The sequence below is a fragment of the Mytilus trossulus genome, chromosome 12 (assembly GCF_036588685.1).
Source record: "Mytilus trossulus isolate FHL-02 chromosome 12, PNRI_Mtr1.1.1.hap1, whole genome shotgun sequence".
NCBI lineage: Eukaryota > Metazoa > Mollusca > Bivalvia > Mytilida > Mytilidae > Mytilus > Mytilus trossulus.
The window spans coordinates 55,381,821-55,402,539 of record NC_086384.1 but is presented as its reverse complement, the minus strand read 5'-3'; the positions used below and the strand labels follow the sequence as shown (position 1 = coordinate 55,402,539).

Genomic DNA, 20,719 nt, shown 5'->3' with positions numbered 1-20,719 from the left:
CAACAAAACATTGAGAGCAGATGAAAAAAAATGTCGCCTGCTTGTCATAGCCCAGACAAGATAGTTGGTTGCGCAAAAGGCTCTCCAGTTTGAATTAGGTCCTCTTCCAATGTATCTTGCAAACTTTGATGGTACACATGTAATGAAAATCAAAAACTGTCCTGGATGGTCTTTTAGAAAATGGTCATTCCTTAGGAAAGCATGTGGATATTTGATGACATGGCAGTTATTCAACCCATTACTAGGAAACCAAGCACTTTTTTTTATTTGGCAATTGTTATTTTAAAAACCATCCTTTTAGTTTCAAAAAGAGGTCTCGCATTGATTTTTTCACTGATTAGTATCCCACAATAACCATAAAAAATTAAAACAGCAGGTCCTTGGGAGGGCAAATCATTACGATAAGTTCTAAACCATCACAATCGTGTTCTTGGGAATGGAAGAAATGTTTGTTAGTTAGGGAAAACAAAGTTGCTCTTGTTGAATTCTTTGGTTCGGAAAAGAGTAAATAATCCTACAGATTTACACTTGAATGTATTGATTTATTTGTATCACATGGAAGTATGTGCCACAAAATATATGTTGGAAATGAAATAGCGTAGAATGGTTTTATCTGATAATCAAACAGGAAGAAGCCGATTACAAAATGTTTCTTAACGCAAAAATATGCAGCTGGCAAAAGTTACGAAACCATTGTTATAAAACCTCTTGACATTGATGTGGAAGTATTGGCTTACTATTTTCACAGTTGCATATCAATTCTTACATTGTTAGATTGGTGATAATGTTTGTAGAAAACTGCCAGGACTTCACGGCAGTACAGGTTGTGATTCAGTAAGTGTTTTGTCTGGTAAAGGAAAAAAGGCAAAGTATTCGGCTTTTTGACACGTTATGTGTTTTCGGAAGGTCTATTATATCGTGGTGAAACCTTTGAAGAGGTTGACGAAGAGTTGGCAAAACACTCGAGAGGTTTTCGTGTTCTATATATGGCTACGAAATAAAAAATATCGATGAATAAAGATCAGAACGTTTTGAAATGCAACCAAAAAAAGATTTATTGTCATCTACTGCCCCCAACAAAAGATGCAATGTTAAAGTACAATAAATCATCCAACTTTCAGACGAAGATTTCGAAATCTGCTCTTAAACACAACACTGGTCTGTTGCTAAACAACTATAGTTGGATTGTTTAGAACGATTTGATCAGTATCAATTGGCTAGACCAACCACCAGCGTTAGATGCTTTAATAATTCTGAAGTGCTGTTCATTTAAAGCTGGTTGTGCCAACAACAGATGTTCATGTGTTCAACAAGGTTTATCCTGAACAGATACCTGTATGTAAATGCTCGAAAGCTTGTAGATATAAGGATTATCAAAACGTTGATGACGAATATGATGGAAATGATGATAATGATAGTTCGGTAGATGCAGGTGACCAAACTGATGATGATTCTATGGATTGAACTTCTGCGTGACCTTAAAATGTAGTGATTCGGTTGTTTAAAAAAATTTAAAAAGATAGAGATCTAGAAACCTTGACAGTTTTGTGTGTTTTAATATGTAAGTTATTTCATGAATATGATGTAAAAATTTGTGACAGAATCGTGCATTTCTAGTTGCCTATATTTGTGTTTGTCGTTGATTCTATGTTTTTTGTGTCTTAATTACCTTTAAATGTTTTTTTCAACAGCCTTTACATTGTAGTTACATTATGCTCTATGTTTCAGTATAAAAAAATAAACCATTTTATCAAGAAAATTAGTACTTTTGCTTCTTTTCATTCAAAATCATGAATTTTGGAAATTAACCTCCCCCTTTTTTCTTGGTCCTCTACGATTTAAAAATTAATTAAAAATTAGCCTGCGTTTTAATAAGATATGATTTGTTCCATTTAATAAAAAGAATCGTACTGAATTATTGGTTATTTTTACATTTTTCTGAAAATATGTGCAAAACAAAATTTTTGATATACCCTTAAATAAGTACCCTTTTAACCCCTTTTGGACACTTTTTCAAAAGTCTAACACCTCTTAAAATATTCTTCAAATATTACTCTTTAAATTCATACCAAAAAATTGCGGTACCCTGGGGTGTAACACAGAATTGAAATTTTGCCCTACCAGCTGATGGACTACTGGAACAATTTTAAAATTTCAAAACACACCGCAAAGACTACAGAAATATGCCAAAAATAAAAATAGTTATTTACGATGTGAAATGGCACAACTTTAGATTTCCAAAGGATGTGACAGTTGAGATGTAATAACTGCATTGAGGGCAGTCCTCAAACAAAAAAATCAAAATAATCAAAAATGTCCTTACCGATCCAGGATGGTATAAATTAGACAACGGTAGGGCAATTACAACGGAAACTACATATTAAAGCCTTCCAAACGAATAGCAGTCTAATAGTGATTGAAAAAATAAGTTTTGTATATTGAGCTTAAATAATTGAACGTGGCAACGTACTTATACATCATCCCGAATCAATGAAAACCTGTAATTTAAACGGTAATTTTAAAAATAATTTCGAACGGTAAAGCCAGTACTAAATCCGGCGTTGTTTAAAACAGGTGGTCACAGGAAAATGAGGGACTCGTTCTATGTTTTTTCATTTATGCCCTCTGGGGAGACTGTCCGTAACTTTCTTATCCAAAATCTTTCCCGAGCGACTCTGTCGACCTTCGACCAACACTCGTTGTGGTCTATGATCGTGATGGTAAGGTTTTTGAGATCAGCTTGTGTGTGTCCAGGTGATCTCAAATGACGACTTACGGGTAGGTCGGGCTTGCAAGTGTAGTCACTTCGATGACCATTCATGCGTTTGTTAAATGGCTGCTCTGTCTCGCCAACATACTGCATGCCACATCGACACTGAAGGAGGTATACAACATTCTGGGTTTTGCAAGTTACATTGCAATATATAGTGTACACAGACCCAGTCGAGTTGTATACCTCCTTCAGTGTCGATGTGGCATGCAGTATGTTGGCGAGACAGAGCAGCCATTTAACAAACGCATGAATGGTCATCGAAGTGACTACACTTGCAAGCCCGACCTACCCGTAAGTCGTCATTTGAGATCACCTGGACACACACAAGCTGATCTCAAAAACCTTACCATCACGATCATAGACCACAACGAGTGTTGGTCGAAGGTCGACAGAGTCGCTCGGGAAAGATTTTGGATAAGAAAGTTACGGACAGTCTCCCCAGAGGGCATACATGAAAAAACATAGAACGAGTCCCTCATTTTCCTGTGACCACCTGTTTTAAACAACGCCGGATTTAGTACTGGCTTTACCGTTCGAAATTATTTTTAAAATTACCGTTTAAATTACAGGTTTTCATTGATTCGGGATGATGTATAAGTACGTTGCCACGTTCAATTATTTAAGCTCAATATACAAAACTTATTTTTTCAATCACTATTAGACTGCTATTCGTTTGGAAGGCTTTAATATGTAGTTTCCGTTGTAATTGCCCTACCGTTGTCTAATTTATACCATCCTGGATCGGTAAGGACATTTTTGATTATTTTGATTTTTTTGTTTGAGGACTGCCCTCAATGCAGTTATTACATCTCAACTGTCACATCCTTTGGAAATCTAAAGTTGTGCCATTTCACATCGTAAATAACTATTTTTATTTTTGGCATATTTCTGTAGTCTTTGCGGTGTGTTTTGAAATTTTAAAATTGTTCCAGCGTTCGCTTAAGTTGTATAAATCAAGATTTTGATAGAGTCTCAATTTGAATTGACATGATTCATTTGACATCGTGCTATTATTGAAGAAGGATATCTGTTATCCGAAATATCTAATATTTGTATATTTTATAGTTATTTTATGGTGATGTTGTACCCTTTTTGACTTGTTATATATATATATATATATATATACATGTGTATATCAATCATATGCATATACTGTCATATAGATATAGGAAGATGTGGTGTGAGTGCCAATGAGACACCTCTCCATCCAAATAACAATTTAAAAAAGTTAACCATTATAGGTCAATGTACGGCCTTCAACACGGAGCCTTGGATCACACCGAACAACAAACTATGAAGGGCTCCAAAATTACTGGTGAAAAACCATTCAAACGGAAAAACCAACGGTCTAATCTATATAAAAAAAAACGAGAAACGAGAAACACGTATAAATTACATAAACAAACGACAACTACTGTACATCAGATTCCTGACTTAAGGCAGGTGCACACATGTGCAGCGGGATTAAACGTTTTAATGGTACCAAACCTTCTCCCTTTTTCTGAAACAATAGCATAACATCACAACATAGAAAAACACACGATAAAATTTCAATTGGCAGGCTTAACTCAATCAAAAAACGTAAATTAATACACTATGAACGAATAAAACTTGATCTGCGATATCTGAATGCAAATGCACAGTTAATAAGATATAAGGGAGAAACATTCAAGGCCAAAAAGCAAACAAACAAGGCCAAACAAAGCCATGGCAAGACACCACTGCGAAATATTCAACCCTTCGAAAATAATTACTTTTGAAAAAAAAACAAAAAAAAACGGTTTTAATTATACAGGTATATCTTGAAGTTTATACAAATGTAGTAAGAAGAAGTGAAAATTAGAAGGTATTCCAATAATCAAAGCTGGTATATAGACAAGATCCATATTAATATAAAATAACAAAAAAGCATTAGAAACAGTATCAACAGGTCAAATTAACAAGAAATACGATTTGAGAGTACTCGCAGTTACTGACAGCTAGTTAAAAGCCAAAAACAATTAATAATAAAAAATCATGCATCAGAGACTAAAATCAACTAAAACACATCCCAGGAATTTAGTATTTTAACGTCATGACCAGTCAGAGAAGACATGACTTGTGCGATGCCAAAAATAAATGTATCGACAGGTAGTAGGATAGTGAAGAGCGACTTCTATAAAGATAAAAATTAACGTGTCTGTGTCTCTATACATCCCGCCTCAAAAGTTCAAAAGAAGATACAATTTAGTTATGTTTTAATTTGCTAATGACAAAATCGATATTAGTGCCAATGTAAACTATATTCAGAGATCTAATCACAATATTGGTACGATAACCCTTACTTATAAGTTTGTTCAAAGGTTGGATGAGTTTACACGGATCACATAGTGATTTCTTCGCTTTAAGTACAATATTACCATAAAATTTGGAATGTGAAATACCATTTTTTTTAATAAGTTTTCTACAGGTACAGCCAAATTTACTAACCAAATCTTTGTATCTATGAAAGAATTTAGTAAAAGTTTTAAGTAATTTGTGGTATCGAAATCCCTGACACAACAATTTCCCAGTGATGCATTGATTACGTTCGTTAAAATCTATGACATCAGAACACAAACGGGCAAACCGAACGAGTTGGGATATATAAACACCGTATGATGGAGCCAAAGGCACATCGCCGTTTAAAAAAGAAAAATTAACAATAGGAAATTAAAAATCGTCTCTTTTGTCGTAAATTTTAGTATGAAGTTTCCCGTTTGAAATTGAAATGTCTAAATCTAGAAAAGGACAACTGCTGCTGTTTATGTTAGATTTAGTTAAAGTAAGTTCTTTTGTGTAAATTTCGGAAGGATATTTAGAGAACTTTGGATTATTCAACGAAAATATATCATCCAGATAACGGTAGGTATTTTTGAATGTATCAACCAAATATAACAATGATGGGTCTTTACTGAGTTTGGTCATAAACTGAGATTCATATCAATATAGAAATAAATCTGATATTAAAGGGGCACCGTTAGTGCCCATAGGAATACCTACTACCTGACGATAAACTTTATCGCCGAAACGTACATAAATGTTATCTAGCAAAAAATTTAAAGCTTCAATCATATCCTCACATTTCCAGTAAGTGTATCTAGCATACTTTCCTTATACGTTACAGTAAAGGGCTTTAAACGAGTTACAGCAAATAAAATTACAATGAGATTTTTCGAAAGACCATTTTATCAAATACAAAAACATTTTCTTTATAAGATTGTGTGGAAGTGTAGTGTACAGAGTAGAAAAATCATGACTGTCAACAGAATTATAAGGACCATCAAAAGCATGTATTTTATCTAAAACCTCTAAAGAATTTTTAACACTCCAAAAATGATCAATACCATTATTTCCATAAGCTTTATTACAAAAGTTAATAACCAGTTCTTTGATAGTAGTAAGGGAGGTAGTAAGAAGCACTGATAGATTAGTAGTAGAACACATACTCGAAGCGGAGATGAAACGGAATTGAAATGTTTTTTGTGTAATTTCGGTAACCAGTACATGGTAGGAACTTTCAAATGTTCGGAAGATACTTTAAGCTGGGTAGTGGCAGTGGTATTCCTGTAATTACGATTTGACTCTGTGGTGCGCACTGACCTGAATGTAGAGGAATTGATAAATTCGTTTTGAAGAACTTCCGTGTAGTATATGCGTCACACCACCACTACATTATTGGCTGCCTTGTCTGCCGGTACGAACACAAACCGTTCTGCGAGTACCTTGAGTTTATTTTTTATTCTAAAAATGGGAATATCATGGTTCCTATTATTAAATTCAGAATTGTTTTCTAAATGAGATATTCGAATATTAACAGTATTCATAATTTTATTCAAATAACTGTCTAAAGATGTTTTATCAGATTTTTCACGTTTGCACCAATTTTTACAATAGGCAGACAGAGCGTCTTTAATGACGTGACGACACTGTTTCCAATCTATTATAGATGAAGGATGGTATTTCGGTCTTTTCTTTAGAAAAGTTATGACCTCATGGTTTTCGACGATGTTGAGGTCTCCTGTAATATAACTATTACAGATAAGGTTGCACCTTGGAAATTATGTCTTATTTGTATTTTTTTCTATTTATCTTGTACAATGAATTTAATTTATATCAAGTTATTGACGACACCACATACTTGAATAATTGTGATTTTTATTTGCCAAAGTCTGTAATAAATTCATACCTAGACTCAATCTGTTCTCGTAAGAGAGAAATTCTCCGTCAGAAAGCATACGTTGAAATTCGTCAGCATCAACCAACCACGGGAGTTGAATATCAAGGTTTTGTATCAATTCTGTAAATTAAACAGAAGACCTTTCATGAGGCATATACAATTTCTTTTTTTACCTAAACAAAATAAGATATTAAAAATCAAAAACCTTCAAAACTAACAAACATTCTATTATTGAAAAACGACAAAATGTTAAATTTTAAAAAACATACAAAACAAAGATAATTTATTGTGCCTTTTTTAATAAATAAAAAAATAGAATCTGTTTTCGTAGACCTTTAGATGAATGATTACTTATTCCGACGATCTATGGAATAATTTATTTGTTTTTTTAAATTTCAAGTTATCATGTTTTTACTGTTAATGAAGTCCGTATAACGTTAATGTGCACAAGCGTATAACGAATTAATTGGTACATGTGAACGCCTTAGTATGTGACAGAAGGTATTTACTGCTCATAGATAAGAAGTTGATAATATGATGGTTGAAATCAATACAATTATCAAACACATTAATGAATTGATTTAAGTCATCATCTTTTTCAATATCAAGAAAAAAGATGTGAAGCACCCCTCCTTGTTGTGGCAGTACCCGTAATCTTGTTTTCACTGGGATATACATGGTATATGAAATGTAATCACGCACTGGAATGTGGTTTATTGTGTGATATGACGTAATTGATTGTTCTAAAAAAAGATTATAAAGAACTTCAAGAAATTCTTTTCGATGCCTTTTTGAATGGATGAAAGGTGCTTCATATGCGTTAATGTAACAATCCGTGTTGTTTCTTTGTTGTTTTGCAATAATGAATTAAACAAACAAAAACTCTAAACCCGGAACGTTGGACTTTGTTTAGATTGAATCAAACTGAAGGTAAACAATTTAATATTATGATCAATCACATTTCTGCTCTTGATATTGGCTTGACTTTTATTATTGTTTGGGTTCACCAAAACCGCCAAATGAAAATCAAGAACATTTCTGGGGCTGTACCGAAAGGCATTTTCGAGTTTAAACAGATTTGACCGGTGTACTTTTTATGGTTCGAACGTGTTCAAATTTTCAGTCTTCCTTCAACTTTAAACATAAAAATATAAATATGTATAAATATAGATGACTCATTATTTACGTTTGTGCAAGTAATATATGTACGCAAAGTTAGTTCTATTTTTGACAAATAACTCTTAATATGCGAATTCATACATTACCCTTTTTCATTTTGATTACTTATTTTCTCCATTAAATTTGACCAAGACTGTGCTAAAATAAGTATTGTTTAATTGCTATTTTTGATATTCGAAAACGGTTAATACATACTACAAAGAAAAATAGTTATTTGTTATTTGCCAGTTTATGGTAATATTTCCATTCATATTATGTATAAAAAAAGAAGATGTAGTATGATTGCCAATATGGTCGATTACATGTTACTATTTTTAACACGGCTTCGTAAAGATCGACCTGCTACTTGATTTTTAACGTACAATTTCTTTTTTATACAGCCTTTTATATTCATCATTGTTTTCCACTAGTTGTATGTGCGACAAATGAAGTGTGTGATTATGTAATTTCAATTTGTGCATTTCATTTGAACTAAATTATTGGAACGTGTTTATTATGGCTGGTGTATTGTAAAAAAAAATACCTTGCTGTCAAATTATGGTGGATTTTACATGCTATTTAATGTTTATCATTATGCCAATTGATGAATTAAGAGGTTGGTGTAATTTTATTTAAGAAAGTCCAAATCTGACTTGAAATAATTGTTCATGCAGTCTCCTAAATTTTCTTTCTAGAAGATACATAAATTGATCTTCTTTATCTCTGTTATTAAATAATAAGGGTGTTTTAACCAAACACATTCGTTTTTTAAACTGGTAGACATTGGAGAGGGAACACAAGTCTCAAGTATGTCTTATGTTAGGACAACTATATGTTTACTCAATGAACAATCTTGTTATTTTATTTGTTATAAGCAAATTTAAGCTAAAAATAAAAGAAAAGGTCTCAACCTAATCACTATTAATAGCCATATGCAGTTCTCTTTGTAGAACGAATATGTTACTACCAGAGTTAAGTCAGTTAGAGCTTGAAGTCAGTGAAACAGTGTTTGAGCAAAAGCAAATTGAATTTCTTTATCCAAAGCTCTGATTCTTTGTCCTATATATATAAAAAAAAGATGTGGTATGATTGTCAATGAGACAACTCTCTACAAAAGACCAAACGACACAGGAATTAACAACTATAAGTAACCGTGCGTACTAGCCTTGATTTAAGTTTGGTTCTGTTTGATTGTAATAACTCTTAAACGCTTGTACTTGGTTTAAGATTTTCAAATATCCTGGCTTCGAGCAACATATCAGATATATCAATTATCGAAATGTGCATATGGTGCAGTAAAATGTGTACCATTAATGCTTTTATATGTTTTTTGCATTACTAGAAGTATGACATTAATTGAATGAAATCAAGCAAAGGAGAAGTCATTATATTAAGTTTGGTTAAGGCATACTAACACTAATTTGAGTACTGTAAGAAAGAATATTCAAGAAAGTAGTTAATGTGTAGTGCTTCAACTTTGTAAATATGTAAAATAATTTGGTTTTTCGTATTAAGTGAAAGCTTACCGACTTGGAATCAAATCGCGAAAGCGCTGTAAAGGCAGTTGTGTGTATTTCTAGTCCAGTTATATAATCATATCATTATCTTCCATAGTACAGAGGTGGTTTGTGGTATTTAAGATTTTGAGTAATCTTGTACCTAGTTCACCTATGTTTATAGTCTACTGTTTACAGTATATTTTGTGTACCTCGCCAATGAAATGCATTTTTAAGACATAAAAAAGCTTTTCCTTAATAATATAAATGGACTATTTTTAATTATTGATTATATACGCATATATTCAATGACTCTCATCCTATGAGAGTAACGTGTCAACTCTTTTGATGACCATACTTTTTCTAACTCTAAGCAAAATTATTTGTCAGTATAAATATGATAAAGTAATTTACCGGTATGAATGAAAAAAAATATTTTTAATTAAGAAAACAATGACATCTGGTGGTCATAATAGCTGTCTCATTAGCATTTAAACCACTTTCCATAATTGCAATTAAGACAATAGAAGAAAATGTTTCAACGCAAAAACAAAACTTACTTGTAAATTTATGAAATTCTCTTTACGGTATGAGTTTTCTCATTGTTGGAGATTGTACCATAGTACCTGTAACTGCTTATACCCATTTCTTATCACTTAAAATCATGTATATACCACATCTTCTTATTTTTTATATGCATTACAAGAAAATGTACAATTATAATTCAAATCTATATTTCAAAGCAAAATGAATTGCACCGCTCTCATTTATGCATCCTATGGCAAAACACAAAATCGAAAATTACACAATATAAATTTATTAGACTTATGCAACACATAAACCTTAATAACTATAATATAAAAGAGAGCATCATTCATGTCATTGTATTGTTCCTGTTAACATTGTCATTGATATCTTGTAAGAAAGCCTATGAGTCACAGCTTATGCATTCCTGTCATTACATCATAAATTAACATAATTACTGCTAAAATAATTCTCAGTATGATATACCTCTTGTAGGAAAACCTTATTATAGTAGCATTCACCAAAAAATCTCAAACAGATCACATGTAATCGTAATCCCAAAAATTATGACGTCTTGAATTAACACCCCTTTTTTTTTATTCTAAAACGATAATTGCAGTTGCAAAATTACTTTGGTTTAATTGCATAGCGATCATATCAATAACAGTATATATTTCTTAAAGAAAATAAAGTTTTACCATGAATAGTTACTGCACGTAGTCGTTTTCGGTAAAATGTGCCTAGCAAACAACAGCTTCTCTTAAATGACACCCAGGTATACAACAACAAGGACTAGGCATCGTTAATTGTCTTAATTGAAAATGTGGCTGTTTTGCAGTGCAGAAACGGAAGTGAAGGACGGAATCGGCCGGTCTCACTAATAAGAGACAGTAAGACTTTTAGCGACAAAAAGCGACAAGAAGAATAATATAGTGACGAAGCGACATATAGAAACAAGGGACACCCGAATCGCTATTCTCTCACGATGCTATTCTCATTTGGTGTGATAGTTTGAAGCCACACCTATTAATGATGTTCCTACCAAGAACAACGAATCTCACTTTTAGAAAGGAAATGATATTGCATGGTTTTGATTAAATAAATTCTTTAAAAGTAAGCTGGAGAATCTTTGTTTTGATTTCCAATTTTTAGCGTGTGCATAAAACATATTCTTTATATTCAATAAAAACTAGACAATCCCTTTCTTCTTTACAAAAAAATATGTTTTATCTATCAATAAATTGTAAAAAAAAAAAGTTTTATAACCAGTGATAACCGCCCCTTTAATAAAATAATGCATATATTTTTCAATATCTATTGGGAATAAGTTGTTTCAATGATATTTTTTATTTATGTATTGTTGATCATTATAGTCTTCTTGACGCTTCGTGTCGCTTAATTAATTTTATTGTCGCTCATTTTAAAAAGCAAAACAAAAGATTTTAATCATTTTTTTTTAGTCTCTTTAGATGTCACACCACCAATTACTCCCTCCAATTTAGAACGTAGAGCCCTACTCTGACACAAAATAGTGCTTTTGATGTCCTTGTTTACTTAAACTAACCAACGAATTTGCAGAAATGAAACTTTTGGTGAAAGAAAAATATATCTAGACCATTTTGAGCCAAAATTTACTTGTCTATGAGTTTGCAATAAAAGTTGAGGATTAATGCGCTCCAAAGTATACTAATTTAAGATTTCCAGAAAACCAGGGGTTATTTTTGGAGTACCTCTGTTCGAAGGTCAGTTTTTTTATCTTGAAAGGCTTTAAAGGAATATTGAACATTGACATGTAGAAAGCTGATACATGTACAATTCAGGATATACCTAGTTTCTATGAAGTTAAACTTAAGGTAAAACATTAAGAAAGCTGTGAAAACTGCAAAATTTGGTTGACCAGATAGGGACTTTTAATTGGTGGTATGACACATTTAATCGAAATGCGGTGGAACATCAAAATCAGAAAACAATTGTTTTTTGGGGTCTTAACTGATCATTTCAAATAATAGTAGCCACATTTCAATCTTTTTGGGGGCAAAATGTCACATATTGCAAATTTAGAGCCTAAAACTTGAGTTTGTGCTATTTTTAGCTTTCCACCCTGACAATATGCTTTTATATAAAAAAAAAAATGTCCTAAATTGTTATAAATGCCCAGAAAGTTGTTTCTGTGGTGTTGAACACTGAAACATAGTTTGTTTACTACCCCCAAACAAATTTTGTCATGCAGATTTAGTGAAATTATTTGATTTTTTCCCCTTATATCATTGCGTCATACTATGTACTTGGCAGATAGCATAGCCTAATTTTAACACTGCAGAAACTCACAAAAGTACCATTTATTATTCCAAATTTTTATATCTTAAATTTTATTAACTGATGTAAATAAAAACAGTTAAATGACCTTGACTGCACTTTTGGTGAATTTGTAGTACTTTACTTACACCAGATGAAAAAATGGGGTCGATTTTCCTTGACACTTTAATACCAAGGAGATATCAGCAAAAACTGATCTTGATATTGAAATTTTATGTTCCTGTACGCGGGTATGTTAAGGTATTTTTTTCAGGGGGAAAGAACTCTTGTGATGCTCATGAATATTAACGAGCAAGGTTGCGTCTCCATAGTGACGACACTGTCCGCTTTATTTCTCTGGTCGTAAATCGCTCTTGTATTTTGATCTTTTTATTGATAAACTATGCAGAATTAGATAAATAATGATAATTTGTTGAAAATAAAAATAATATGTCACATTATTTTACACGCCATAACTTGTATAGTATGAAAATCCTACTTGTCGATCTCGCAACAGATGCGTGGCTTGTTTTACTTATTTGGAAAACCGATTCAACAGGAAGCTTGAAACCTACATGTTTTGAACGGACGGAATGTTTTTGTTGCAAGAAGCGAAAAATGGCCTATGTACCCAAGGATTTCAGCGTACAAGCAGAATTGTACGACATAACTTGACTATGAGTAAGTATTCTGTCGTCTTTTTGCTGTTATCTGTAGCCGACTATCTTTATTTTGACAAAAATCTACCCTTGAAGTTGCATTTTCTCCCCCTTTTTTCCATTTGTTTTCGAAATTATCCCTGAACCAAGGAATTGCATAGTATACTATGCCTGAACTGTCTTAATTGCAAGTCCTTTGATTGTCCACAGTGTTTATGTGCAATTTAGGTGAAGTTTTAGAATTTCCCCATGAGCTGTCCAGGAAATTTGTTATGCTATAGTTTCACTTGTTAATGTAAAAAAAACTAAAGGTGCTCTAGCCTATTCCACGGTTGGCCAGCTGACAGTCAATCTGTTTGAATTCATGAATCGTGGATATAATTTGTTTTGAGAGCAAGTGATATAAAGACTTGAAAGACTTAAGTGTAACTGTAAGCTGAATGATGTTTTATTCTTAGCCTGCTGCAGGCCAGATTCTTAATTTCTAAAGAAAATTTTGCATAGTACGTATACTTATTAGTCTGTAATGTACAAGCATATGTAGTACTTACTAAATAGAAATTATGACAGACCTAAACGAAGTTTTTAAAAACCTGGGCTATTTGTTCTGTACCAAAGTGTAAATCTTATATATACAATTTATACCCTTATTTTATTCTGTATGCTTCTTTTTACATACATGTATGTACATGTTTTATTTCTTTAATATGTAATATATTTCCAAAATCCGTTATTTGTTTCCTTTCTGTTAAATTCAATTGTGTTCGTGTTTCTGGCCTAATACCACAATTATTCTTCCGGCTAATTTGAGGAGTGGTCGGAGGAGCCCTGATCCCGAAATCCCGGGCTTAAAAACATGAAATCCCGAGGTGCGTATTTCAACGAAATTCATATCTCGACATCCTGTAATTCGAAAAAAATATTCCCGGATCCCGTAAGGTCAATCCCGAAATTCCGAGCTTCAAAAAACCCGATCCAGACGTCCCGAAAAAGTTCTGCCTCCCTCTAATCTCTACCCTACTTTCATTTTGGCCAAATCATTACTTTCACTTTCATCAATAGATTTAAATGCATCTGGTATGACCCCTTAGATATTAAATATTTTAAAGAAAACAGTAGACAAATTACAGAGTCTTTATATTATAGTAGTATAATCTTAGTTTGCATGTGGATAAACGCAGAAAATAATTGTCTCCAAGAGGTATAATAGGTGTGGTTCTTGCGATCTAAAAACCATGATATGGAGAACGCTCTGATTGGCTTATTTTTTTTTCATTTTTGTCGAGCCTCCAACTTTTGTTGCAGAAAGCTCGACATAGGGATAGTGATTCGGCGGTGGCTACGGCGGCGGTGGCGTTAGCTAACTTCGTAAAAGCTTTATATTTTAGAAGGTAGAAGACCTGGATGCTTCAAACTTTGTATATAGATGCCTCATGTTACGAAATTTCCGTCAGTCAATGTTCAATGTCCTTGACCTCATTTTCATGGTTCAGTGACTACTTGAAAAAAAAGTTAACATTTTTTTTAAAGTTAAATTCTCTCTTATTATAAGTAATTGGATAACTATATTTGGTATGTGCGTACCTTACAAGGTCCTCATGCCCGTCAGACAGTTTTCAATTGACCTCGACCTCATTTCATGGATCAGTGAACAAGGTTAAGTTTTGATGGTCAAGTCCATATCTCGGATACTATAAGCAATAGGTCTAGTATATTCGGTGTATGGAAGGACTGTAAGGTGTACATGTACAACTGGCAGGTGTCATCTGACCTTGACCTCATTTTCATGGTTCAGTGGTTATAGTTACGTTTTTGTGTTTTGGTCTGTTTTTCTTACAATTTATGCAATATGTCTACTATATTTGGTGTATGGAATGATTGTAAGGTGTACATGATTAGCTGACAAGTGTCATCTGACCATGACCTCATTTTCATGGTTCAGTGGTCAAAGTTAAGGTTTTTGAGTTTTGGTCTATTTTCATGATTTTTCTACTACTTTATGCATAAGGTCAACTATATTTGGTGTATGGAAATATTTTATGATCTTTATGTCTGTTACTCAGGTTTTATGTGACCTTCACCTCATTTTCACGGTCCATTGGTAAGTGTTTGTGTTTTGGTCTGTTTTTCTTAATTTATAAGCAAAAAGTCAACTATATTTGTTGCATTGAAGAGTTGTTAGCTGTTCATGTCTGCCTGGCATAGTTCATCTGACCTTGACCTCATTTTAATGGTTCATTGATCAATGCTTCGTTTTCTTGATTAATTTTGAGTTTATGTGACAGTTGTAATAAAGCTTTATTATTAGAACTATCAACATAATATCAATGGTTAGTAAAGAAAGCGAGACATTTCAGTGTGTGCACTCTTGTTGTAATCTATCATACGATTGGTTGTTCTTGTACATGTTTAAAACCGGAAGTACTAAAAATCAGTCTGATGACGAAACAATATCCGGACACCTATTTTGTCGTTTTTCTCCCAAAATAACTCAATCTGAATAATCATAAGAATGGATGACAAATGCGACTATGCATGTTACCTATAGAACGCAAAGACATGATAATTAATTTATTGTGGAAGGAAGAGAAGCGACACACAAAATGAGGTCTTTTAGTTTAATAGTATAGATATCTCAAGTGGGAGTACTCCGATATCAATATATATCAGGAAAAATGCCTGTACATTGGTTTCCTTCCCCTTATTTTCATTCCACATAAAATATGTTCGTTGTCAGGAGCATTTTTTCGAAAAGTTTTAGAAAAGTATTATATTATCTGACGAGAATTGTAAATTGAAAATTGCAGTTTATCTTTCTTTTTTGAACAAGGAACTGTAAACAGGATAAACTTTTTTATTTACGTTTTCCGATTGTAATCGTCAATAGCCAAGAACGTAGGAAAACGTTGGTTTTTTTTGTTGGCTTCAAAGCATTGGTTTCACAGTTTTGTGTATATGTTCCGGACCATATGAGTATTTGGACCATACGCGTATGGTCATGACCATATGCGTATACTCATATGGTCCGACCGTACGCGTATGGTCGGACCATATGAGTATTATACTCGTTTGGATATTAACGGGCCGGACCATATGAGTATTTGGACCATATAGGTATTATTTCAAACATACAATAGAAAATATACGTATTAATTTTACATTTCAAAAGCTACATAAACATTAAATACTGATGCCACAGTCAGTTGATCTTAGTTTTTATCGCTAATTGTATTCGTGTATGCTTTTGTATATTTAGAATAACATTCAAACTGTACCATACATGTAGCTTTTCTGCGATTGCTTGTTTTGGCTGCGTGCACTGATATCGACTCGGACAATTCCGATGTGTGTACGGTGTTTTTAAGAAACTTTAGATCTCCAATATCGTAAAATGAATATCACAGATCAAATTAAATAAAGGCAGTAGCTATTGCATGGCACTTACATGATATTTTACCGGTCTTATAATTAAGATTAAATAGAAGTATAGAAATAAAGAATAGAAAAAAATAAAGAAACATACAATTTTAATATTTTACTTATAAAAAATTGTCTTAATAAATATCTTGATCTTTAAAAAATATAATGAACATTGCCGATGATATCACCTACTTTAAACAATAACATTCCTTTTACAATATGTTTTGACATCTTCTTATAACTGTACTTACAAATAGTAAGTAATATTAACTGTGTAAAAATGTTTTTTATAAGTTTTTTTTAATATATGAAAAAATGACATTTTAGTGACGTAACATCCAGTAGAGTCACACCTAATGAAGAGTTTAAAAGTATACGTGTTGATTACCCCGACCATACGCGTACGGTCCGACCATACGCGTACGGTCCGACCATACGCGTATGGTCGGACCATATGAGTATATACCCATATGGTCATGACCATACGCGTATGGTCCAGATACTCATATGGTCCGGAACATATATAGTGATATTTTACTGTTGTACTCTTTTCCATCGATTACTATTTGAGCTTGGTGTTATCTGTCTTTCAAGATTTAGGATTTGTTTCCGTACTTCAAACATGAAAAAGATATCACTTAAGTTACCTGCTTTCATTTGTTCTTTTATCTCTTCTAAGCTCCTTGTCTTTAATTCCATTTTCCTGATTTCGTCTAATCGTTTTACGTACGATTCACCTGCTGGATTGTTACGCTGGTCAAATCTAGTTAGCATATCATGAACTATAGTGATAAGTGTTTGGTATCGTGTGTCATGTAATGCAAAGAGAGAAGAATGCTGCATTTCATTTCTGATCACACGTATCCGTTGAATGTCGTCACCAATAGTATCTTCATTGGTAAAAATATCGTCAACGTTTCCTATTTTCCTATAGCCTTTGCTTGGAAAGTTTATTTTCAAAGCACAATATTTTTTGCACATTTCTGTTATGCCTAACTTATCACGATCAAGTATTTCTCCAGTCTTTGTATCTTTGTGTAATCGATCGTATAAAACGCCTGATAATACCTCTAGGACTATCATTGACATTCTGACGTAATTCTGTTGCTCACTACTTATTCTAACGGGAGCCTACAATATCAATGAAACATGTTATGATAGAAACTTATGCTAAATAATTGCCAGCTAGCAGTAGCTATACGTACAAATATGTTCAAGGCAGTATATAAACCAGGACAATGTTAACCGATAGAACACAGGAATCATGCTAGCCAGAAAATTATTTATGACGTCAGAGAATTAAAAAATGACGTCAAATTTATTTAAATAATTAAAAAACTATAAAAAAAAAATAAAAAAAAAGATATACATATATATCATTGCAAGCATGCAAGATTTGTACAAAGCATAAATCAATGTTCTAAAAGATATACTAGAAGTATTTCCATTCAACAATGATTTTACAGTCGAACATGCTTTTAGAGTGAGCTAGCTACGTAGTATGTCGTTCGACAAAGATAGATATCTAGGACATAGGGGCTATTCCACCTGCTATGATATTCCACGCAACCAAGTAATAAAATTGAGAATGGAAATGGGGAATGTGTCAAAGAGACAACAACCCGACCAAATAAAAACAACAGCAGAAGGTCATCAACAGGTCTTCAATGTAGCGACCTGGCGTTCTTTTTAATTTATTAAAGATGCATTATTGCATGCATTTCATTATTACTGCTATGAACATACATAAAACAACTCAGAATATAATAGCAACATACCGGTCACTAACAGTTCTTTATTTTCCTTATAGAATTTATTTTTTCGTTATACAGCACAGGCACTTACTTCTGTCAATGTGGATTTACTATCCATACCAGTACAAAAAAACACAAGGTAGCTAACGGAAATTTTCTATGTGTTCGCTTCAACCAATATTTTTTTACTTTCCCTTGACTATTTAACAAACAAAAAGTCTACCAGTCTATCGGTTATTGATTTATCTTTACAATAAAACAATGTTCACGTACCTTCAGAATACCCCTCAAACAGTATAATACACTTGAGATGAAAATTATTGGCCTTTGTCCAGACCATTGAAATTGTAAGTACTTAACTTCCGGTAAATTTTCGGATTTTATGAAGTTAATTTAACGGTGCCATCTGATTGGTCAAGATTTGTCTGGTTTCCTGTTTTTCTGTTTACAAGTTATCAGATCAAATACCAAAGCGAAAGTTGACATAAACGCAGAAAGGTAAACATGAGTTTAACAAATTTACAAGGTGAAGCCCTTAATAAGGTACAAGAAGGACATTTTCTGTTAATATTAGGTCAGAGTGGTACTGTAAATAAAAGCTTTATATAAAAGGACGAGGCCCACAAATTGATGAAAATAGGAAAATCTGTTAAAAAACAGCTTCGACAGGAATTGCATCATCATTGACGGTCAAACAATCCATTCGTGGTCTGGGATAGGCGATGGTCGTTACTCAAATGAAGTTCTTCAAGAAAAAAGAAAAAACAATGAGCACTCGGCAAAATATAAGCAAAATATTCTTAATACAGATATATTGTTTATTGATGAGATATCAATGTTGTCCAAAAAATTGTTTGTACAGTTGGAGTTCATTTGCGAAAAAATAAGAAATTTCAACTTAATGTTTGGGGGTATTCAAGTGATAGCTGTTGGGGATTTCTTCCAACTCCCTCCAGTACCTGATAACTTAAAATTAAATGCAGGAGAGTATTGTTTTAAGTCTGAAATATTTGTTCAATTGTTTCAACTCAAATTTGTACTTCAACGAGTAATGCGTCATAATCAGGTAGACTTTATTAACGCTATTAATGATATTTCAAGGGGTGACCTACCTGAAGATACTAATAACTTACTGATGAGACTGTCTCGTAAATTTCCACCAGGAGAAGATCCCATTAGATTATGTTCTAGAAATTTTGACTTTGACATTCTAGAAATTTTGACTGTGACATTCACAATTCATGTAAATTGATAGATATAAAAGGTGAGGTATAAGTATTTACATCAATTGATGAGGGAGAAAATTCAAAATTGAAAAACATTCAAGCTCCAAAACATTTACATTTGAAAGAAGGTTGCCCTGTTATGTTCCTTAAAAATCTCAGTGATAAATTGGTGAATAGTTTGAGAGGAAATGTAACTTCTGTCTCTACTAAAATCATAACTGTACATTTTAACAATGATATAGTAGTTGACCTGAAACGAGAAACTTTTACTGTGTATAGTTCTTTAGTAGTGAAATTGTTGTATCCCGACAGCAATTTCCCTTATGTCTTGCATTTGCAATAACAATTCATGTCACAAGGTCTCACAAGATCGTGTTTAAGTACATGCAAGTTATATCCTTGCTGCAGGTTAATTAGAAGTAGCAGTTGGAAGGGCAACAGAAACTAGAGGCCCTAAAGAGCCTGTGTCGCTCACCTTGGTTTATGTGAATATTAAACAAAGGAAGCAGATGGATTCATGACAAAATTGTGTTTAGGTGATGGTGATGTGTTTGTAAATCTTACTGTAATATACAGTCTTGCTACTTACAATTATCTCTATCTATAATGAACTTTGCCCAGTAGTTTCAGTGGAAAATGTTAATAAAAATTAACAAAATTTATGAAAAGTGTTAAAAATTGACTATAAAGGACAATAACTCCTAAAGGGGTCAATTGACCATTTTGGTCATGTTGACCTATTTGTCAATCCTACTTTGCTGAACATTATTGCTGTTTACAGTTTATCTCTATCTATAATAATATTCAAGATAATAACCAAAAACAGCAAAATTTCCTTAAAATTACTAATTCAGGGGCAGCAACCCAACAAAGGGTTGTCAGATTCATCTGAAAATTTCAGGGCAAATAGATCTTGACCTGATAAACAATTATACCACATGTCAGATTTGCTCTAAATGTTTTGTTTTTTTAGTTATAAGCCAAAAACTGTATTTTACCCCTATGTTCTATTTTCGCTGTGGCGGCCATCTTGGTTGGTTGACTGGGTCACGCCACACATTTTTTAAACAAGATACCCCAAAGATGATTGTTGCCAAGTTTGGATTAATTTGGCCCGAAAGTTTCAGAGAAGATTTTTGTAAAAGATAACTAAGATTTACGAAAAATGGTTAAAAATTGACTATAAAGGGCAATAACTCCTAAAAGGGTCAATTG

At 32.9% G+C, this 20,719-nt stretch overlaps 1 protein-coding gene across 1 annotated transcript in view; it reads right to left on the bottom strand.

Moving 5' to 3' along the window:
• The window catches only part of LOC134692596 (uncharacterized), a 112,648-nt gene that overhangs the window by 49,474 nt on the left and 42,455 nt on the right, over window positions 1-20,719 (bottom strand). The window contains exons 9-10 of the mRNA XM_063553053.1: window positions 17,172-17,655; window positions 6,981-7,091 (exon numbers count right to left, since the gene is read on the bottom strand). Of these exons, the coding sequence (XP_063409123.1) occupies window positions 6,981-7,091; window positions 17,172-17,655 (595 nt within the window). The remainder of the gene's footprint in view (window positions 1-6,980; window positions 7,092-17,171; window positions 17,656-20,719) is intronic.